Source organism: Sus scrofa, chromosome 6 (genome assembly GCF_000003025.6).
Source record: "Sus scrofa isolate TJ Tabasco breed Duroc chromosome 6, Sscrofa11.1, whole genome shotgun sequence".
Taxonomy (NCBI): domain Eukaryota; kingdom Metazoa; phylum Chordata; class Mammalia; order Artiodactyla; family Suidae; genus Sus; species Sus scrofa.
In genome coordinates, this window is record NC_010448.4 from 165,967,153 (window position 1) to 165,991,118 (window position 23,966).

The window sequence follows — 23,966 nt, forward strand, 5'->3', positions numbered from 1 at the left end:
ACTGCTTGCTTAGAGAGTAAATTCTTAGATCAGTGATTTCCAACGTGGGTCATAAGCTTTTCATTTTCTTTTCTCAACATGGACTCATTTTATCTCATTTCACCTTCTCAAAGTAATTGCTTGTGCCTACTTCCTACTCAACAAATAATTATTAAGCAGCATTTGGGGCCCATCTTTAACCTCCACCTCCACAGGGATCTCGTGGCCAAGGTTGTCAAGGGCTAGTTTGGGTGAACTTCAAGAAGGAGAAACTATCCATATGCTACAGGCGCAGCCCTAGAAAGAAAGAAAAATACAAATAAAATAAAGTAAAGGAATTCCCATTTGGCTCATGGGGTTAGGAACCCGACTAGTATCCATGAGGACTCTGGTTCAGTCCCTGGCCTTGCTCAGTGGGTTAAGGATCTGGCATTGCTGCAAGCTGCAGCATAGGTCACAGATGCAGCTTGGATCTGGTGTTGCTGTGACTGTGGCACAGGCCAGCAGCTGTGGCTCCGATTCAGCCTTATGCCACGGGTACGGCCTTAAGAATAAAAATAAAAATAAATAAAAAGGAGAAGCTGGGGAGTTCCCCTTGTGGTGCAGTGGAAACAAATCCGACTAGTAACCATGAGGTTGCAGGTTTGATCCCCGGCCTCGCTCAGTGGGTCAGGGATCCAGCATTGCCGGGAGCTGTGGTGTGGATCGCAGATGCGGCTCAGATCCTGCGTTGCTGTGGCTGACATAGGCTGGCAGCAATAGCTCGGATTCAACCCCTAGCTTGGGAACTTCTATATGTCATAGGTGCAGCCCTAAAAAGCGGAAAAAAAAAAAAGGAGAAGCTGTTCTGTGAAGGTGGCTAAAGCCTTCTGTAATACTTGGTACAAGTAGCTGCTTAATAAATGTCTGTTGAAATAATAACTTGTAAAAATATTAGTATAATGCTTAGCTTTTCTATAAAAATAGTTCTCTTTTCCTTCATTCCTGACCTCTCCCATTTTCTACATCTTATCAATCACCATGTCCTGACCGTTTTACCTCCTTGCTGTCTTGAATCCATTTATCTTATGCCAATTCCATCATCTCTTGCCACAGTCTTCTAAACTAGTCTCTGTTAGTTTTATTTTATTGTGGTATAGGAGTTCCCATTGTGGCTCAGTGGTTAATGAATCTGACTAGGAACCATGAGGTTGCGGGTTCCATCCCTGGCCTTGCTCAGTGGGTTAAGGATCCGGCGTTTTTCAGTGCTTTTGGATACATAACCAGAAGTGGAATTGCTGAATGATTTGTTTGTTCTATTTTTAATTTTTTGAGGAATGCCATAATGTTTTCTGTAATTGTATTATTTTTTAATTCCACCAGTACTGTACAAGAGTTCTAATTTCTCCACGTCCTTGTCAACACTTTGCTATTTTCTGGTATGTTTTTTGTTTGTTTGGGGTTTTGTTTGTATTTTTTTTTTTGTCTTTTTCTAGGGTCACACCTACGGCATATGGAGATTCCCAGGCTAGGGGTCTAATTGGAGCTGTAGCCACTGGCCTATGCCAGGGCCACAGCAACACGGGATCAGAGCCATGTCTGTGACCTACACCACAGCTCATGGCAACGCTGGATCCTTAACCCACTGAGCGAGGCTAGGGATCGAACTCGCAACCTCATGGTTCCCAGTCGGGTTCGTTAACCACTGAGCTCGTTGGGAAGTCCTATATTTTTTGTTGATAGTAGCATTCTAATGGGTGCAATGTGCTACCTTACTGTGGTTTTGATTTGCATTTCTGGTTTGTTGCAGAGCCTGTCCATTCCCCATTGATGCATGAGAATTTATTTCTGGGCTTTTTATTTCTATTCCATTAGTCTTTATGCCAACACCACAGTGTTTAATACAAATCTAATTTTGTTTTTCCTGGCACAAACCCTTCTATGGCTCCTTGTTGCCTTCAGGGTAAAGTCAAAACAGCTCCTCCTGGTACTGATTATCTCTGGGGCCTCACTGCTCATTCTTCTCTGGCCTGTTGGTTCTTGTCTCAGTTGTGCACGGCAGCTGAACTGAACCTCTTCCAGTTCCGCAAATGGGATGTAACCCTTTCCACCTTTGGGTCTCTGCACCAGCTCTTCTCTCTGCCTTGAACACAACTTTTCCACCTGTCATTGGTCTGGCCAACTCTACTGAACCTTCAGCACTCAGCTTAGATCTTACTTTCTCTGGGAAGCCTTTTCTCGGTACTCCTCCTACATGCTCCCATAATACGATAAGTATTCGTCGTTGACTTTAATTCGCTGTTTGCTTGTGTATATAGATTAGAGGTTCCTTGAGAGTAAGGACTGCTTTGTTTGCTTTGCCATCCTTTGATTCCTGCTCAGTGCCTGACAGTGATAGCTGCTTGTCATATTTGTCGATTGAATGAATAAATGAATAATCAGAGGCATTTTCTGGCTCAGAAAAGTTCTGTGATTTCCTCATTGATTACAATGTAGTTTTGTAACCTTAGTTACTTACCAGAATTGCTCAGGAGCTTTTTAAAGTACAGCTGCCAAGACCTCACACAAGACCTATTGAGTTAGAGTTTTGGGTGAGGCCCAGGCATCTGTATTTAAAAATAAATTAAGAATGTGCTATAGGTTACTCTGATGCACAGGTAGGGCTAAAACATGGAACTTATGATAATTAGCCTGGTGTCCTGGTCCTCTCTGCTCTAGCCTCATCCTGCCATTTTTCTTTAGCAAGTATTCTGTGATTCAGGCAAACTGGGTTTCATGTGTTTACTAAACACAGTGTGTATTTTCCTGCCTCCTTATTCGTATTATTTCTGCAGCCGGGAATATGCTTTTTTCCTTTATCCTAGAGAAATCTTCGCTCCCTTCAAGACTTGGTTCACAGTCCGCTTATTTCTCCATAAACCCTTTTCTGATTCTTTCTCTGCCACTCCTACACCTCCCTACCTCTCCCTTCTGTGGTCAAAAGGTTTCTCTCCAGTGATCTTTGTGTCTTATCGTTTTTTGGGTGCCTCTCTAGTTACACATTTTGCCATGTATTAAAGTTATTTTTGCTTTTGTTTTCCTGCACAAGTGTAAGCTCCTAGAGTGGAAGGAGGAACCCAGGCTTCAGGGTCAAAAGACTTGGGCCCAAATCCAGGCTCTACTATTACTGGTTGATTGACCACAAGCAAGTTTTTACAATTCTCTGGGCTTGGGAGTTCCCGTGTGGCTCAGCGGATTAAGATCCTGACAAGCATCCATGAGGATGCAGGTGCCATCCCTGGCCTCGCTCAGGAGGTTAAGGATACCGCGTTGCCCAAGTTGCACTGAAGGTTGCAGACACGGCTCGGATCTGGTGTTGCTGTGGTTGTGGCGCAGGCCGGCAGCTGCAGTTCCATTTGACCGCTAGCCTGGTAACTTCTATATGCTGCACATGAGGCCCTAAAAAAAAAAAAAAAAAAAAAAAGTGAAGTTAAGGAGTTCCTGCTGTGACGCAGTGGGTTGATGATCTGGCTTGTCTCTGTGAAGGACCCTCCCAGGAACTTCCATATGCTATGGTGAGGCCAAAAAAGAAAAAAAATAAAATAAAAAGTGAAGTTGACATAAACTGGAACTCTTGCCTCCTGAATGGAATAATTTCTAACTGGCCTCTTCCAGGGTTAAGTTGGAAGACTTCTTGCATAGTCATCCATTTCCGCTCTATCTAATCTGCCCAAGAGTTTATCTTCTATCCAGATTAGCTAGTCAGTCAAACGTGTTTCTGGTACACCCAGAAGGAACAGAGCTGAGCATTGGACTTACAAATAAAACAACAGATATGTTCTTACCTGATAAGTCTTTAAGTCCAAACTAAGGTGTTTGGATGAGAAAATATTTTGTTTTTTTAAACCAATAATTTATTGTACTTGGTAGTAAAGGGGACACTTTTTTTAAGAAAAGTAAATTTAGGAGTTCCCATCATGGCGCAGTGGTTAACGAATCTGACTAGGAACCATAGGTTGCGGGTTCGGTCCCTGGCCTTGCTCAATGGATTAAGGACCCGGCGTTGCCGTGAGCTGTGGTGTAGGTTGCAGACGCGGCTCGGATCCCACGTTGCTATGGCTCTGGTGTAGGCCAGTGGCTATGGCTCTGATTCGACCCCTAGCCTGGGAACCTCCATATGCCGCAGGAAGTGGCCCTAGAAAAGGCAAAAAGACAAAAAAAATAATAATAATAAAGAAAGAAAAGTAAATTTATTCTGATTATAATATCTCAAAAAGAAGTAGCTAATATAACATTTCTGGAACATAAATTTTGCATGCATTTTCTTTAGCCCTTGAGATATAGCCATTACTATTGCTATTTTATATAAAAAGAACCAGAATTAGGTTAAATAATACCTGAAAAGCTCTTCTCCCAGTTTTACCTACTTAACTCTGTTTTCGAGTCTTAGTTTAGGAGACTTGTAGCTCAGCAGATTAAGTAGTGTTTTACTACCGTGGCTCAGGTTGCTGCTGTGGTCCAGGTTCCACCCTGGTTCAGGAACTTCTGCATGCTGCTGGTGCAGCTAAAAAGAAAAAAAACGAACAACCAAAAAAGTCTTCATTTAAATATTGGCTGCAGGAGTTCCCGCTGTGGCACAGTGGGTTAAGAATTCGACTGCAGTAGCAGTGGCTCAGATTCGGTCCTGGCGGGGGAACTCAGTGTGCCAGTGGTGTGGCCGTAAAACTACGTCCATATTCCCTTGATTACAGTGGTTCTCCTGAAAGATCTCCCCCCATCTGAGATGATGATTCTCTTCCATAGCCTTCTCTCCTTTCTCATTATGCGCATCTCGTAGCAGATGATTCTTCCTTTACTTAAATGAATATTTATTGTCTCTTTCCCATATGTCAGTTCCAGCACAACTCGGACCATGTTCTGTTTTGTTTACCATGAGCAACAAATATGTAGCAGTGAGGTGGCAACCTCGTTGGAGAGGCTGGGGTTGGGTGGAGGAAGTACCAGGCTTCTGCAGGCCCTGCCTTTACGTTAAGCTCAGGAAGCTAAAGACCACATTCTTAGATGTTGAAAAGTTGAAGTATTAGAGGGCACCACAGCTAAGGAAGAGAGTTGTGTTTAGAGTGATTATTCTCTACTTAACGTTTTCTCTTCGGAAAGCTGATATGGGCTATTTTGGCCCTTTCGCAAGGATGTTATAGGAAGGATTCAGTTGTTTTCCTTGTCAGTGTGTACTTTGAAAAATTGTTAATCCATCCTTGAGATAAGGACAATGTGTATGTGTCCATAGCAACTAAGACTAATTTATCCTTGTACATAAGGTCATAGACATACTTTCCTGTAATTCCTGCTGTGGCTCAGTGGGTTAAGAACCCAACTAGTATCCATGAGGATGCGAGTTTGATCCCTGGCCTTGCTCAGTGGGTTAAGGATCTGAGCTGCGGTGTAGGTTGCAGATGTGGCTTGGATCTGGCGTTGCTGTGGCTGTGGCATCTGCATCTCTGATTTGACCCCTAGCCTGGGAACCTCCATGTGCTACAGGTATGGCAATAAGAAGGAAAGAGAGAGACAGACAGACAGACAGAAAGAAAGGAAGGAAGGAGGGAGGGAGAAAAGAAAGAAAATAAATACTTTTCTGAGAATACCTAAAAGATAAGATAGTCATGAAAATTAGAGAGCTAGAAAGAGACTTGATCAGACATGGCCTTATAGGCTGTGGTAAGGATTTTGAATTTTATCATCTTATCTTTTCTTCTTAGGTACAGCTGCACCTGCAGCATATGGAAGGTCCCCAGTGAGGAGTTAATTGGAGCCACGGCTGAGGCCCACACCAGAGCCATGGCAATACCGGATCTGAGCTGCATCTGTGACCTATGCTACAGCTCACAGCAACACCAGATCCTTAACCCACTGAGTGAGGCCAGGGATTGAACCTGCATCCTCGTGGACTCTATGTCCTGTTCTTAACCCCCTGAGCCACCGTGAGAACGCGGGGATTTTGAATTTTAGATACAGCAGGAAGCAATTGAAGAATTTTAGATAGGAGAGCAGTAGGATACAAAAATAGCACTTTAGCTGCTCTGGAGAATAGATTGTAGAGGCACAAAAGTGAGGGCCAGGAGACCCATGCGGAGAAACTGATAGGTTATCGATTATATGAGAGAGAGTGGTATCTGTGACGATTTTTAAAGATCTGTTTTAGAAATAGAAACACAGTCTTATGATTTTGACAAGAGAGTGAGGAATCAAATGATCTCCAGTGTCTAGGTGGGTGGTGGTGCCATTTGTTGAGATGTGGGAAATTGGAGAGGGCAGCTGGAATGCTTTCTCAGCTGTGTGTATATTACCTGGGAAGATAACCATGTAATTGGCATAGTTTCCTCGCTACCCGAAGACCAGATTCTATATGTGGATAAATGGTTAGGGACTCTTATTTGTTCATTAATTCTTTTAACTAGTGTTTGTTGGGGCTTATTTTGCCGGATACTGATTTAGGAACAATATTGAACCTCTTCTTGGTGAATTCAAGCAGTGAAGTTAATTGTGTATTAGGACCTTCGGAATTTATTTGGAAAGAGTTCCAGAAATCAGCTGTGGTCATTCTCTGCTTTTAATCATTTTAAAAAATGTTTTTTTCGTTTGTTTGTTTTAGGGCCACACCTTTGGCATAAGGAAGTTTCCAGGCTAGGGGTTGAATTGGAGCTTCAGCTGCCGGCCTACACCACAGCCGCAGCAATGCAGAATCCAAGCTGCGTCTGTGACCTACACCACAGTTCACGCAACGCCAGATTCCCAACCCACTGAGTGAGGCCAGGGATTGAACCCGCATCCTCACGGATACTAGTCAGGTTCTTAACCTGCTGAGCTGCAACAGGAACTCCATGGTTTATAATTTAGAATCCCTAGAACCCTTCTGAGTGACATCATATCCAGATCTGCTGCTTTGTTTGAATCAAGAGTTAGCTTTAGACCAGCATTAGCTGCTGCCCAGCATTCAGTGGCTGATTGAGGAAAGATAATTTGGAACATCTTGATAAAATAAACTTAGGCTTAACTTTACTCAGTTACTCTCTCATTAAAGGGGGCACAACAGGCAGTTCCCTGGTGGTTAGAATTATGCACTTTCACTTCTGTGGCCCAGCTTGTTTTGGTTTTTTGTTTTGTCTTGTTGGCTGCACCTGCAACATGCAGAAGTTCCTGGGCCAGGGATCTCACCTGTGCCACAGCAGTGACAGCACTGGATCCTTTAACCACTAGGCCACCAAAGAACTTCAGCAGCCTGGGGTTGATCTCTGGTCTAGGAACTGAGATCCCACATCAAGCCGCTGTATGCCACACACACAAACACATACAAACACACACAAAGAGGGCACATCATTCTGGCACTTGAGATGATCTGAAACCAAAGAAAAGAAGAGGCTCTAGCCTTTTCCTTAAGGATGTAGATGCTTGTGTGTGCCAGACCTCACACCTGTTTTCTCTGCCATAGAACCAGAACTGCCTGGGTCCTCCCTTCCCACCCCTTCCTTTGATAACTCCGAGTCGTCTTTGTGAATTTCTGTGAGCTAGAGGCTAATTAGTTATACCTCTCTGACCCTTAGCCTTCAGAGAAGATTTCTGCCTGCTCTTGGGGTGACTCTCCGTTGGGAAGCTATCTTCCACATAGTAAAGTGGAAACTTTTCCTCTCCTTCTGCCTCTCTACCTACTGTTTGCCATTGAAAGATACCAATGGAGCTTCTAGTTTGCCTCCCTTAATTTTTGCTTGATTTCTTCCTTATCCATAGGCCGAGGGGTATGTCATAGACAGAAGAGGTAGAAAAAAACAATTGGCTCATTTGAGGCTAGTCTCCTTTGAGATAAATCACCTTAATTAGAAACTTGACCTTGGCATTCCCATGTGGCTCAGTGGGTTAAGGATCTGGTGTTGTCATTGCAGCAGCCCGGGTTGCTGCTGTGGCGCAGGTTTGATCCCCTGGCCCCTGAACTTCTGTATGCCACAGGTGCAGCCAAAAAAACCTTAGCCTCTTTTGGTTTCCATTTTCGTTTTGGGGACTGTCAAGCCCCTACTCCTGAGATCTGGTGGCGGGAAGGCGGGGTGCGTTGTCTTCCCTAACAGAGTGCTTTGTGCACTCGGAACCCAAACACTAGGTGAATGTCAGAGGCTCCTGTCTGAATCTAGAGAATGAGGGGTTGCGGTGGATGTGGGTAGCAAGCTGGAGGGAAGAGTGCTTTTAAACTTGGCCTTTGCAGCTCGGTTGGAGAGAGAGACAGCATGGACCTGGGGATAGGAAAGCAGACTGGGTGGAGTAGTGGGAGCCCCAGCCTGATCTTAAATCATGTGTGAGACTGTTGATTGCTGATAGAGCTTTATGGGTAAAGAAAATAGTCCTGTTTTGGGTTTTTTTGTTTGTTTGTTTGTTTTGGTCTTTTTAGGGCCACACTCGCAGCATATGGAAGTTCCCAGGCTAGGGGTCGAAGCAGAGCTGTAGCTGCTGGTCTACACCACAGCATAGCAACCCTGGATCTGAGCTGTATCTGTGACCTATACCATGGCTCACGGCAATGCTGGATCCTTAACCCACTGAGCGAGGCCAGGGATTGAACCCGAGTCCTCATGGATACTATACTAGTCATGTTTGTTACCACTGAGCCACTGACAGGAATTCCAGTCTTACTGTGATTTTAGTTCATTTCTTTGAGAAGGTTTGTATTACAAATTTATCTTTGTGTGTGTGTGTGTGTGTGTGTGTGTGTGTGTGTCTTTTTTGTCTTTTAGGGCTGCACCTGTGGCATATGGAGGTTCCCCGGCTAGGGGTTCAATCAGAGCTACAGCTACCAGCCTACACCACAGCCACAGCAACGCCACATCTGAGCTGCATCTGCGACCTACACCACAGCTCATGGCAACACTGGATCCTTAACCCACTGAGCGAGGTCAAGGATCGAACCTGCCACCTCATGGTTCCTAGTTGCTTCATTTCTGCTGCACCACGATGAGAGCTCCTACAAATGTATCTTTTAAGGTTTACTGTATTTAAACAAATTTGATTTTGATTATGAGATGTTTGCTGTGAGAGTTAAAAGTGTGTGGGAAAAGCTTAGTCATACATTTTTGAATCTTGCGGGTAAACAGTCATTTTGATGTTGAAGGTAGTTTACATGCAGAGAAAAATACTTGTACTACTTCAGGTGCATTAAATAAATAAACTTACATGTTACACTAAGTGTGTGTGGGAAGTGTGTCGGGGGAGATCAGCTGCCGATAAAAGAAATATCCTCTAGGAGTTCCCGTCGTGGCGCAGTGGTTAACGAATCCGACTAGGAACCATGAGGTTGCGGGTTCCATCCCTGGCCTTGCTCAGTGGGTTAAGGATCCGGCGTTGCCATGAGCTGTGGTGTAGGTTGCAGACGCGGCTCGGATCCTGTGTTGCTGTGGCTGTGGTGTAGGCCGGTGGCTACGGCTCCGATTAGACCCCTACCCTGGGAACCTCCATATGACTTGGGAGTGGCCCAAGAAATGGCAAAAAGACAAAAAAAAAAGACAAAAAAAAAAAAAAAACCTCTATGATTTTTAGAAGGAGATCTTAGATATATTTTCTAAGTCCATGTGATTCTGACCACTTGAAGGAATCTGCCCATCGTGTGGTCAAAGGATGCTTTCATATCACTGAGCAGCCAGACGCACTGTTTTGTATTTTGCTTTATTGCTACCATGTAGTAGGCATTATTAAATATTTGTTTTGCATGATATTTATCAGAAAATTCCTCTACAAGCACGTTTCTCTTTTTGACCTTAAATTACAGTAGTGAATGAATCGGGAGAGCTTCCAATAAAAGAAGAAACTTAAAACCTGCCTCCGTTTCTGTAAATGTACTTATTCATTTGTTAATTTGACAATCTGTTGCTCACCTCACTGGATACTGGACTTCCAGAGTTGAGAAGGACCTTAAATAGTCTGAAAGACATTATGGGTTCCCTTTTCCTTTGAATCCGCTCATTACTACTGACTCTGTAAGTCAAGGCAGGCCCTGGTGGGCCTCCTGGAGTGGAGGAGGCTGCATCGTGACACACTCGGGCCTTGGCCGATGTGTGGATTGCACTTGTAGTGGCTGTGGGACCTCGAGCTGAGAACAGGAGGCTCCTTTGGAGCATGAGCCTCCCACAGGGCGCTCTTGGGATGCCTGTCCCGGAATTACCCGGGGCAGTAACAAAGCTTTCTTTTCTTCTTTAAACCAAGCCAGCAGGATGGGATGTCTGCTGGCCTTTGTGTTTGGAGCCAACCAACAAACATACAGTGGCCAGCACAACGGCATTGTCGGGCTTCAGTGAAAACTAGGTCGGGGCCCAGGCCCGCCTCTGCAGAAGCCCATCCAAACACAGGGCTCTGACGAGCCCCTGATTGGGCCATTTGGCATTGACGCTGGTTTCTGATGGGCTTCTGACTTGCTTTGGGCATGTAAGATTGCAGGATCTCTTCCCATTGTTTCTTCAACACCTCAGCTTGGACTCTCTGAGTTGCCTTTGAACTCTTTCTCGGTCTCATTTCTGCCACTCGGTTGCCGAATCCTTTAGATTCTGCCCCTTCATGTTCTAACTCCAGCCCAGTTTCCCACCCGAGGCAGAGGTCTGGCTGTCTCATCGGGACTGATGCGGTGCCCGCTAGTTCCTTGTCTATCCTGCCCCTGCTGTGAGCTTTGCTAAAATGTAGTTTTGTCATGTGTTCGTTTCCTGGGGCTGCTGTAACGAAGCACCACGGTGCGGGTGGCTTATCATGACAGAAGTTTACCCTCTCACAGTTCTGAAAGCTGGACGTCTGAAACCCAAGTGCTGGCAGGGCCTTGCTCGCGCTAAAGGCTCCAGCGGGAGATGCTGCCTCTTCCCAGTGTCTTTGGCTTGTAGATGCACGCCTGAGACCTGCCTCCGTCACCACACAACATTCTCCCTCTGTGTGTTTCCTCTCCTTTTTTTATAAAGATACCAATCATATTGGATTACGGATCCACTTTCTCCAGTTGGACCTCATCCTCACGTGATTACACCGACAAAGTACCTTATTTTCAAACAAGGTCACATTCATAGGTACAGGGTTGGGAATGGAGCATATTTTTCGGAGAGGCGTCATTCGACACACAATAGATTATACGATACCTTTACCTGTAAGCCTTCATTGGTCTCCAGGACCCACCAAATCAGCTGTAGATGTTTCATCTTGGTGTTCCAGAATTTCTACACTAATAGCAAATATAGTAAGAATAGCAATAATAGCAATGAAGATACGGAGAACTTCCTTGGGCGTTGTTCTAATCATTTTACACATGAATTCACTGCATCTTCGTAACTCTGTGGATTAGGTTCAGTCATTATTCCCATTGTATAGATGAGTGTTAAAGAAAAACTAACCCAGAGCTACACAACTATTCAGAGGTGAAATTCAGTCCTAGGCAGTCTAACTCTGCAGCAGTGTGGTGGCTCTACCACTACCCTGTACTGCCCACCTTAACCTTTTAGCGCCATCCTTTCTCCTCTACTTATACTTTATGCAGGGAGGAAAAAAAGGAATAACTACTAATCTTTGTACTATATGTTTCTTTTGCATAGAATATCTTTTTTTGGGGGCACGGGGGGGTCATGCCCATGGCATGCAGAAATCCCTGGGCCAGGGATCTAACCCACGCCACAGCATTGACAATGCCAGATCCTTAACTTGCTAGGCCACCAGGGAACTCCTAGAATGTCTTTCTTACTCCCAACCCTACAAATGGGCTTCCAGGAAATGGAACTGAATCCTCAGTGGGTGAGTGGCCAGGCCTATGTGGAGAAAAGGCATTCCAGGTAACGAGATCGGCGGTGTGTGCAAATGTGCGCCTACACGGGAGTCGGACCCTCAGAAGCAGGAGTGAAAGGCTTTGTGTCCCATGCAGAGGACTGTGGGTTTTATCCTAAGCGCGTCGGTGACTAATTTTAACAGGGACATGGCTTCAGGTTGGCATTTTAGAAGGATTATCTTGGCTCTATTAAGGAAAGTGGATTCGAATGGGGGCTAAGTCTATTCAAGATGTAAGAAGGGGCAAAGAAGACGAGTTAGAAAGCCGATGGAGGGAGTTTCGTTATGGCTCAGTGGAACACGAATCTGACTCGCATCCATGAGGATGGGGGTTCGATCCATAGCTTCACTTCGTGGGTCAGGGATCCCGCGGTGCTGTGAGCTGCCGTGTAGGTCTCAGACGCAGCTTGGATCCCGAGTTACTGGAGCTGTGGTGTAGGCCAGCAGCTGTAGTTCCAATTCGACTCCTAGCCTGGGAACCTCCGTATGCTGCGGGTGCAGCCCTAAAAAGCAGAAAGAAAGGAAGGAAGAAAAGGGAGGGAGGGAGGAGAGAGGAAGGAAGGAAGGAAGCAAGGAAGGAAGGAAGGAAGGAAGGAAGGAAGGAAGGAAAGAGCAAGCAAGCAAGCAAGCCAATGGGATGACCCGGGGAGGGATGATAATAATAAGATGCTGAGAGTGGGCAGAGTGAGTTGTGAACTGTGAGCTAAACACTGTGCTCACATACTTTGTACACCTTCCATCTTTTAATTATTCCATGCCTTTGATTAAACACCAAATCATGTTGGTTCTACCTCTGCGATGTCGCCAGATACCAACCTCCTCTCCATTCTTGCTGCCTTCGTTACTTCTCACCTGATAATTCTAGAACCCTCCTAACTGTTCTCCCAGCCTCAATTCTTAGCCTTTCCATGTGGTTTGTACATAACCGTTAGAATGATATTTCTGTGTAGCATATCTGATCATGTTATTGTCCTGAGTGGAAAAAATTGATTATGTGACACCTCGACTAGACTGTGAACTAAGGGCAGGGACTTGCCCCACGTAGCTTTGTGTTTTCACATGGGAGGTTTTCAGTGTTTGGGTAGGTAAATGGATAGGTAGATGAATCTTCTTCAGGACAACCCTGCTAATTAGGTGGCAGCAAATGATCTCGTTAGTTGTGTGGCAGCACATTTATCTGCCTTAGATAAGTGCGCCAGCCCTAGGCTAATTAGACTGTTTTTCAAAAAGGAATAATAATTCTTACAGTTGGTATTTCTTTCTTAATCTCTCTGCATATGCCTTTGACCCACTGTTCATAGATAAGTTTGTTTGGTTACAGGTGTCAGTCCATTGATAATTCAAAGTTGTTTTGTTTTTTTTTTAAAGTAACCATTTTGTCTTGTTCTTCTGACTAGTTTTGATTGGGTCAAGTTATGATTAGAAAGAAAAGAATAGAATCAGTGAGACTTGAGAGCAGGAGCCCTGGGTGTAGTGACTGTTACCTCAGTACTGCCTTGTGCTGCTCCAGAATATCCTCTCTTTCTTTTTTCTTTTTTTTTTTTTTTTTTTTTTTTTTTGCTTTTTAGGGCCGCACTTGTGGCATCTGGAGGTTCCCAGGCTAGGGGTCTAATCGGAGCTGTCGCTGCCGGCCTACACCACAGCCACAGCAATGCCAGATCCGAGCCATGTCTGAGACCTACACCACAGCTCACAGTAATGCTGGATCTTTAACCCACTGAGCGAGGCCAGGGATCGAACCCGCCTCCTCATGGATACTAGTTGGGTTCGTTAACCACTGAGCCACGATGGGAACTCTGTAATTTCTTGCATAATATTTGGTCCCCAAGACGCATTTGTTTATTGAGCCTTCTAGGAAAAGGGTCTTTATTGAAATGAAGTATCAAACACAAATGAAATGGCAGAAACTCTGACATTTTATTAGAGCACGAGGAGGAAAGACAGGTTTTGGCACAGGTAAAGCTGAGGACCAGTCAGTCACTGAGAGGGATTAAAGTACCTATAACACATTCGATTGGCTCATATTGTATTGTAGTTTTCTGAACTTGAAAGGTGACTATGTTTTTTGGTGGAATTTTTTTTTTTTTTTTTTTTGGCCACACCCAAGGCATGTGGAAGTTCCCGGGCCAGGGATTGAACCTGCATTGCAGCTGCAGCCTGTGCCACAGCTGCAGGGGCAACACTGGATCCTTGTGCCAAAAGGGAACTTCCAGAACTTGAAAGTTTAAAAGAGCAGGAGTAAAAATTATAAAAACCTAGTAGGTATTTAAATGTGTTGCCAATGCCTTAGGTTGTTTTTGGGCTCCCAGGGGAGCGGTGTGGAAGAAAATGAAAGCAAAGCAGCTGTTATCCGCAACCCAGAAAGCTGAAAGTGTTCGAACAGTTGCTCTTGCCTCTGCCTCCCACAGAGGGATTTGTTCAGAGGACACACCAGCTGAGTCTGCATGGGGATTTGCTTATGGGGAAGTGGACATTTCGACTAATGGGCACACAGCGTGTGTAGCAACTTAGAAATCTTCCTTGTTGGCAGATCTCAAACTTCCTTTCCTCATACATGCAAAAAGGTCTTGAGACACTGAGAAGTTGTGGTTTCTGAAGGCCCAGAGGGTTATCAGCCCCACCGAAGAATTGTTCACAGAAGGCAGGCCGGAGAAATGGGTTGTCACGACAAACTCCACTTGGTTTCCCTCTGCGGTCCTGGTTTGTACATTTTTCATCTTGGGTGGAAAAGTCAGGCTCACCAGCCTGTGTGGTTCCTCCCCATGTCTCACCTTGGTCCTCTGCCCTCCACCCTGTGGCTTGGTCTGCGGATGTCTCAGGCCTTCAGAGCCATGGCTGGACGGGGTAAACGTGTGTCTCTGAACCAGAATCGGGAGTCCTGGCTTAGCCCGCAGAGAGTGCACAGACAGGCCTTTCAGCAGGCTCTTCTGCCTGGCCCTCATTTGGGAAACCTGCATGGTTCCTGAAGTCAGGCCTTCTGTGTCACACGGTCACCATGCCGGAGAAGTGAACCGCTGCCTCTTCATGTCTTCTTCACTCTCAGAGCTAAAGAAATTTGTCCGTGTGATCACCTGTCAGCTTCATGGCCCCCATGTAGCTTGGAATTTACAAGCTCAGCTGCTCTTTAGCAAACGAGCACCTTAGATGCGAACCATGAACAGACCCAACTCGAGTAAGGAGAGGAAGGCACAGTGCAAATGCCGTCATTACGCCTCGTTTGGAGATTTCCAAAGATGGATTCTTGAGCAAGATGAAGCAGATCAACAGGTTTCCCTTTTGAGAAGTTTGGTGTATTTTTAGCCTTTCTCTCTGCCCTGCCAGACCTGATTGGCTTCATCCAAGCATCTGAAGTGCTGCGTTGTGCTGCCCCCAATTGGTGCTTTTTGGTATTTATGTTGCCACATCAGAACATCTCAGATTATGTGGAATTTACATTTTTTCTTAGCACTTTCATATATTTCTGTTCATTCAGTTCCCATGAGAACACTGTGAGTCATATGGATGGAGGATTGTCATACCTACTCTGCAGGTGGGAAAACTGAAGGGCGGCCTTATTAATTGATTCGTGCAAAGTTTTAAAAGGCTGCTAAGAGGCAAAATTGAACTAAAATTCAGATTTCTTGTCTTCTATCCAATTAGGTTCCCTAGTCTTTTGTAAAATTATTATCATACCTTTAAAAAAAGGTATGAAGTGCTTAATTTTAGGCTTAGAGGAATTTCCCCCTTTTTCTTCCTTGGAAGGAGGAGGGATATAAGACGTCATGTAAGGTTTGAATAAATTCATGATTTACTTGGCAAAAAAGTTGAACTCCTGTTCTGCATGAGGTTCTCTGACTCCAGATGCCACAACCTCTAACTCTCCAGGACAATGCAGGAGTAGAGCGTCAGCCCTGGAGCCAGACTGGGTTTGAGCCCTGGCTCTGCTGCTTAATAACTGGGTAACTTTGAGCAAGTTGTTTAAGCTCGAAGTGCCTTTTGTAAAATGAGACTAATTGCACACTTACCTTAGGGTTATGTGAAGATTAAATGATGCAGTTATTGGGACATTCTCACGAGTAGTGCCTGGCACAAAGTAAGCACCAAATAAATACTAGCTATTGCCGCCGCCGCTGTTATTATTATTTATTACTACTACTATTATTATTATTTTTAATCCTCACATATGCTTGAGCCTGCTGGAAGTCAAATTACTTTTTTATCTTTTTAGGGCCGCACCCGAGGCCTATGGAGGTTCCCAGGCTAGGGGTTGAATCAGAGCTACAGCTGCCAGCCTACACCACAGCCACAGCAACATGGTATCCGAGCCGCGTCTGCAACCTACACCACAGCTCATGGCAACGCCGGATCCTTAACCCACTGAGCAAGGCCATGGATTGAACCCACAACCTCATGGTTCCTAGTTGGATTTGTTAACCACTGCGCCACGCCACGACGGGAACTCCTAACATCACCTCATCTAAAAGCTCGCTCCTCTCCCTATGCTCTGGACCCTTAATAATAGCGCCCAGGGACCAAGAGCCTACAGTCAGCCTAGGTCAGCTTTGCACTGCCCTCCTTCCCCCTCCAGGCAGTCATCAAATGATGAGATTTTTTGGATTCTGCCCTCTAAATCTTGAATCTTGCTGTGTTCCAGTGTCTCCATGATTGCTCTAACTCTGCATCCGTCTTTCACCGGCATTCTTGCCATCAGCTCTTAACCTGTTTTCCCCTCGCCATATTCTCCACTCTAATCTTTCTATCTTCCCATTGCTAAAATCATCTTTTCTTTAAAAAGCACATATGGACATGTTGCTCTTTTGCTTCCAAGGGTTCTTTTGTTCCCTACAAACAGCGTAAGGTCCATATATCTTAGCAAAGCGTATTAGCCTCACCTGCCTCTCCTATTCATGCTCTGGCCATATTGAGTAAACTAGTATCTCGAATACATCATGCTCTTAACCTATAACTTGGCATATGCTGCTCCCTCTGTGTGGACTGTCTTCTTTTTTGGTCTTTTCTAGGGCCGCACCTGCAGCAGATGGAGGTTCCCAGGCTAGGGGACTAATCGGAGCTGTAGCCACCAGCCTACACCACAACCACAGCAATGTGGGATCCGAGCCGCGTCTGTGACCTACACCACAGCTCATAGCAATGCTGGATCCTTAACCCACTGAGCGAGGCCAGGGATCGAACCTGCAACCTCATGGTTCCTAGTTGGATTCATTAACCGCTGAGCCATGACGGGCCCTCCACGTGCGGACTGTCTTCTTTCCTGCTCCCCCACGTCATCCTTTTGACTCTGTTTCCTCTGTACAGCTGTCTCCAGCATGCCCAAATGGACTTCGTAACTTTGTCCTCTGTGCTGGATGGTGCTGTGGTACCTGTGCAAAGCTATATTTTAGCATTTACTACATGATGCTGTTTGTCTCCAGCCCTTAGTAGATTTTGATTGTCTCAAAGGAAGGTATCTTTGTGTGTAGCACCTATCATTGTGCCTGGATGCAGGAGAAATCCCTCAGTAACTTAAAAAAAATACGTAGTTTCTGTCTTCTAGGTGTTTGCATGCTGGTGCTTTCACCACTAAACGTTCCTGTCAGATGGTAGCAGGGCTTTCCTTCTGTTTTGCAGTATATCAACTCCGGAAACCTGGAACAGTTGCTGGACAGTAACCTGCATTTGCCCTGGACTGTGAGGGTGAAACTGGCTTATGATATAGCAGTGGGCCTCAGCTACCTTCACTTCAAAGGCATTTTCCATCGGGACCTCACATCTAAGGTACGAAGTGTTTTGTTTTTGTTTTTTTTTTTTGGGGGGGGTGTCTTTTTTTCTTTTTAGGGCCACAGCTGTGGCATATGGAGGTTCCCAGGCTAGGGGTCCAGTTGGAACTGTAGCCGCCAGCCTACACCACAGCCACAGCAACAGTGTCTCCAAGCCGCCTCTGCAACCTACACCCACAGCAATTCTGGATCCTTAACCCACTGAGCGAGGCCAGGGATCAAACCTGAGTCCTCACGGATGCTAGTCAGGTTCGCTAACCGCTGAGCCACGATGGGAACTCCTAAGGTATGAAGTCTTTACTTGCACAACTCTTTGATTATTTGTTTTTTGTCTTTTTAGGGCTACAACCTCGGCATATGGAAGTTCCCAGGCTAGGGGTCCCAGGCTGCAGCTGCTGGCCTACGCCACAGCCACGACAACATGGGGTCCGAGCCATGTCTGCAACCTACACCACACCTCCCAGCAACACTGGATCCTTAACCCACTGAGTGAGGCCAGGGATCGAACCCACGGCCTCATGGATACTAGTCGGGTTTGCTACCACCAAGGCACAATGGGAACTCCTTGCACATCTCTCTGGGACACTGTCTTTCATTTCTAAGAAAGCTGTGTTAAGAAACTAGTTATGAATGTGCTTCAGAATGATGGAAATCTCTTTGGAGTTCCCGTCGTGACTCAGTGGTCAATGAATCCTATTAGGAACCATGAGGTTGTGGGTTCGATCCCTGGCCTTGCTCAGTGGGTTAAGGATCCGGTGTTGCCATGAGCTGTGGTATAGGTTGCAGACATGGCTGGGATCCCTCGTTGCTGTGGCTGTGGTATAGCTCCAATTAGACCCCCAGCCTGGGAACCTCCATATACCGCAGGTGCAGCCCTAGAAAAGACAAAAAAAACCCAAAGAATGATGGAAATCTCTTATAAATTTACCATTTAATCATAGAGGATACAACGGATTCCTATGTGTAGCCAGTCCTTAGAAAGCCAGTCTCGGCTCACGGCAGGTAGCTTTCCTCGTTGAGCCTGGTTCCATCTTGAGAACCTTCACTCAACTCCTGAACAGGTATTGCAGGGGCAGATGGCATGAGGAGCAGATGGCATGAGGACGCTGAAGAAATTCTTGCCCTTTGGGAGTGACAGCAGCCAAGGCAGTATGGGAGCCTCTCTCTTAGTGTCCTCTCCCCGGCCTACAGCAGGAGTTCAGTGATTTTTAGTCACTCGAGTGCAGAGTTTGAAGGCCACAATGTACTGACCCATTTTCTTTCTGTGTGATTGAGTTTCTGCCGTCCTGCCAGTTCGTCTTCAGTGTCCGATGCTCTCTGTCGTATTCTCTTGCTGTCCAAATTGCTGTGTGACCAGGTTTGAAAAGAGCTGCTTTTAGAGGAAGTTGGCCTTACTACAAGACAGACACCTCAGGGCCAAGTAGCACAGAATGCCACCTGCCAGGGCGTTCATAAATAGTACTGTCTGATCACTGATGGGCGAATTATAAATCATCTAATATAACTTCTGTCCACAAGCTGATTTAAAGTCTTCTAGGGAGGTATATAGAAGTTTTGTACCTGCCCAAGTATAGCTGTCATTTCACTCTGCACCCTCCACACATGCATATGCATATGCACATACATGCATACATGTATTCCTACAGCCCTTCTTCCCGGAGGAGGGGTAAGAGCCTGTCACAAGAAAAAGTTTGCAAAGAATACAAAAACAGCCTGCACTTTCAGAGCCCCTCAGGCCAAGAGCAGCGAGTCCTGGCTAGCTCACATTACAATGGTTCTGGCAGAGTTCCTGTCATGGCACAGCGGCAATGAATCTGACTAGGAACTGTGAGGTGGCAGGTTTGATCCCTGGCCCCACTCAGTGGCTTCGGGATCTGGCGTTGCTGTGACCTGTGGTATAGGTCACAGATGTGGTTCAGATCTGGTGTTGCTGTGGCTGTGGTGTAGGCTGGCAGCTGTAGCTTTGATTTGACCCCTGCCTAGCCTGGGAACCTCCATATGCTGCGAGTGTGGCCCTAAAAAGCAAAAAAAAAAAAAAAAGGTTCTGGTGTTCCAAATAGCAGTACTGTCCCCGAGGACCCTGTGCGTTAGTTTGTAAACTATAGCACAGAAAAGTGCTTTGGGGGAGTTCCCGTCAAGGCTCAGTGGTTAATGAATCCGACTAGGAACCATGAGGTTGCAGGTTCCATCCCTGGCCTTGCTCAGTGGGTTAAGGATCCGGCGTTGCCATGACCTGTGGTGTAGGTCACAGATGCAGCTTGGATCCTGTGTTGCTGTGGCTGTGGTGCAGGCCAGCGGCTACAGCTCCGATTAGTCCCCTAGCCTGGGAACCTCCATGTGCCACAGGTGCAGCCCTAGTAAAGATGAAAAGACAAAAAAAAAAAAAAAAGAAAAGAGCTTTGGGTAGGTGCTTATAGGGCCACTAGGCCTGTGGCTGGACCATTTGTCGTCAGCTGCCCTATTGGGACATGAAGCCTGGCAGGTGGAATCTGGTGACCAACTGGGGCCTGGCTGTGAGGAGTCTTTTATTTTCAGTGGAAAATGCGAGGACTGGGCAGTTGAATGGCTGGGGCCTGGGCGGTGGCATCTTCTCTCTTTATGAGCCTTTTCTCCTTCCTTAGAGTGTTTTAGAAAGGCAAGCCTAAGAAAACTGCACTTGTGGAGTTCCCTGGTGGCTCAGCAGGTTAATGATCCAGCATCATCACTGCTGTGGCTCCGCTTACTGCTGTGGCCTGGGTTTGGTCCAGGGCCGGGAACTTCCACGTGCCGTGGATGCAGCCAAAAAAAAAAAAAAAAAAAACAACCCCCCAAAACGACCAATCGAACAAACTATACTTGTTCCAGGCAAATAGCAACTAAAATCAAACTGCTGCTTCCTACTCAGAGAGCATCTTTCTTCCAAGGTGGAGGGAAGTCCTGACCAGTTACCCATCAGTCACACAGCTCTTTCCCCAAAACCTGCGTGGGTGTCTGTCCCCGGCGCCGTGGATGGAAGACCATTCGAAAAAGATAATTTCTAGCCAGAGGTAGTCTTGTTGGGAAATACCTGAAGACTAGTTCGCAGCATTTTATAACTGAGTGTTCAGCTGTAGGTTTTCAGAGAGAGGAAGCATCACGAGGCTGGGCAGTTAGGCTTTCTGGAGGAAAGTCCTCCACTACCAGTGGGCTCCTAAGGACTCAGTCATATTCCCTTCTGAGCCCCCAAAACACTTGGTCCCATTGTGCACGTATCCAGGTGTGGTTCTGTGTGGGGTTGTCCTGTTGTATGTACTATAAAAGTGACGAAGCTTTCTGGCCTGTAGGGTGCAAATGCTATTCTTTGGTTTTCCTGATAGGGAGTAGGTATTCCCATATTAGCTGGTTTGAAATGAGGAACTAGGAACTTGGGGGAAGAACTCTCTGGTATCACTGGGCTGTGCTTTCTTGGGTGTGAACCTTAGGTGGTGGCGAGAACAAATGACTTGGCAACCTGAAGACAGGCTGGGACGCACACTGTAGGGAATCTTGGGTTAAAGAAAAACAGGTGAGTTTTAGAAGCCAGACTATCCAATTCGAGTCTGTCTGTGTTCATTGCCCTTTTATCATCTCTGAGCTTTTGGTAAAGTTTTGTCCAAATGTTTCCGCCTCCTGGTGCTGTAGGGCTTAAGGAGAGGGCTGGGTGTCCACAGCTAGGCCAGAGCGGCTCCACCCAGGAGACCTGTGTGGCGGCGACAGTGACCATAAGAATGAGACACCCAAGAGAGAAATAAGGCTAAGGAAGCAGAGTAGGGCTTTGAAATTTCCAAATTATCAATTCATTGTCTACTTTGGATCTGATTTTGATTTCTTTAAGGACAGTAAAAGGTTTACTTGTTTGTGTGTGTGTGTGTGTGTGTGTGTGTCTTTGTGATTTCTTGGGCTGCTCCCACGGCATATGGAAGTTCCCAGGCTAGGGGTCTAATTGGAGCTGTAGCCGCTGGCCTATGCCACAGCCACAGCAATGCTGGATCGTTAACCCACTGAACAAGGCCAGGGATCGAACCCGCAACCTCATGGTTCCTAGTCGGATTTGTTAACCACCAAGCCACGACGGAAACTCCAGTTTACTTGTGTTTTAGTGTGTACACTTTCTATTATCTGATGATTCTGTTGTAACTGTCTCTTCCACCAACACATGAGTTTCTCAAGCGATGCTCTTTTGTTGTTGTTGTTGCCTTTTAGGCCACACCTGAGACATAGGCAAGTTCCCAGGGCAGGGGTCGAATCAGAGCTGCAGCTGCCGGCCTACACCACAGCCACAGCAACACCAGATCCTTAACCCACTGGGTGAGGCCAGGGATTGAACCCACATCCTCATGGATATTAGGTTCGTAACTTGCTGAGCCATGGTGGGAACTCCCTCCCTCAAGTGCGGCTCTTACTCATCATTTTTTTCCTAGTACCTAACCTGAGCCGGTCAGAGTAGAGGCTTCCTGGCCCTCTTTCAGAGAATGTGCTGCATGGCACCGAGGCTAGAACAACTGCTTGAGAACTGAGATTTTGAGTCCCAGACCCAGTTTCCTCCGACCTCTTCAGATGACTTGGTGCTCTTGGGACCTTAATGTTGCCAGTCTGTTGACCTCACGGGGCCGTCTGGACCCCTCAGACCAGAGCTGACAGGAGTGGGAACAGGAGTTCCCGTCATGGCTCAGTGGTTAACAAATCCGACTAGGAACCATGAGGTTGCAGGTTCGATCCCTGGCTTTGCTCAGTGGGTTAAGGATCCGGCGTTGCCATGGGCTGTGGTGTAGGTCACGGACATGGCTCAGATCCCACATTGCATGGCTCTGGCGTAGGCCGGCAGCTACAGCTCCGATTCGACCCCTAGCCTGGGAACTTGCATATGCACCCTAGAAAAGACAAAAAATTAAAAATAAATAAAGTAGTGAGAACAGTTCCAGGTGGGTAAAGAAGAGAAAGAAGCACATGCCTTTTTTTTTTTTTTTTTAAAGGCTGCACCCATAGCACATGGAAGTTCGCAGGCTGGGGTCGAATCAGAGCCGTAGCTGCTCAACTCAGTGGGCTCAGCGTCCCACGTTGCCTTGGCTCTGGGGGATCCGAGCCTCATCGTGTCTATGATCCACGGGCAACGTCGGATGCTTCACCCACTGAGCAAGGCCAGGGATCAAAGCCACATCTTCATGGATGCCAGTTAGGTTTGTTACCACAGATCTACAACGGGAACTCCGGAAAACTTTTTTTTTGCTTTTAGGGCTGCACCCACGACACATGGAAGTTCCCAGGCTAGGGGTCAAATCGGAGCTGCAGCTGCCGGCCTACACCACAGCCACAACAGTGTGGGACCCGAGCTGCGTCTACAGCCTACACCACAGCTCACAGCAACACCGGCTCCTTAACCCACTGAGTGTGGCCATGGATCGAACCCACATCCTCATGGATACGATTTTATTACCGCTGAGCCACGACGAGAACTCCCGGAAAACTATTTTTCGTTGTTATAGGAACAGCTTTAGCTCAGAGCTAACAGTAACAGACTTGGCATTTCCATTCAGGTCATTTTGGTCAGTGCCAATGCTGTGCACCTGTTTCAGGAGGCCTCAGGATCTGCTCTCAGGTGTCCACGGTGGCCCAGTCTGAAGGGTTTGTGTTGGCTTCCAGAAATGCATTCAGGGCCACCTTTTGAGTCTCTCATCAGCTTGGTGCCCATCATGGAAAGTCGAATGATTAGTGTGTGCCTGACACGTGCTTCTGAAAGGAGCCCGGTGGCTCCAGCCGTCCGTCCAAACTTTGATATGACAGACTTAGGCTGAGTTCTTTCTGTGTGTCCATGCTGGGTGAGGGATACGGAGATGAATGGGCTCATTCCCTGCCCTTGAAGAGGCAGACGTGTCGGTCTCTTTTCCACGGTGCGATGTGTTATAACAGGAGCCAGGACAGAGAGGAACGGGCGCCAGGCAGCGGAGCAGCAGAGCAGCAGTGCCTGGGCGCCTCTTTGAACCTGAAAAGGTCACCTCTCTCCTCAGGGCAGTCTGGCCGGGCCTTTCTTGTGTCTGCTGCTTACTGCAGGCACACTCCTGATTAGACCATTCTTCACCCTCCATTGAACAGACTTTCTGTCCCACGCAGCCTGAAAATGAGTCTGGCTTCTTCAGAACCCCGCCGTGGTCTGAGCCTCACACTTTGTGCTCCATAGTCACATCGTCTGTACCGGGGCCATGTCCAAGGTGGGTGAGAAGTGCAGGCATCACATGAGGTCCCCATGGATTAACCAACAGCGGAGGTAGGGGCTAGTATTTGTCCCAAATGAGGGGGTCTTGCGTTCTCTTCTGGTGCAGTGGGTTAAAGATCTGGTGTCGTCACGGCAACGGCTCTGGTCACTGCTATGGCTCAGGTTTGATCCTTGGCCTGGGAACTTAGGCCATGGGTGTGGCCAAAAAAAAAAAAAAAAAAAAAAACCCACAACAAAAACAA

The 23,966-nt window shown here is 46.6% G+C and overlaps 1 protein-coding gene across 6 annotated transcripts in view; it reads left to right on the forward strand.

The window, feature by feature from the left end:
• The window catches only part of TESK2 (testis-specific kinase 2), a 125,827-nt gene that overhangs the window by 92,977 nt on the left and 8,884 nt on the right, over positions 1–23,966 (forward strand). For all 6 annotated transcript variants that reach the window (XM_005665476.3, XM_021096752.1, XM_005665477.3 and 3 more), the window contains one exon: positions 17,368–17,514. In XM_005665476.3, coding sequence (XP_005665533.1) covers positions 17,368–17,514 — 147 coding nt within the window. The remainder of the gene's footprint in view (positions 1–17,367; positions 17,515–23,966) is intronic.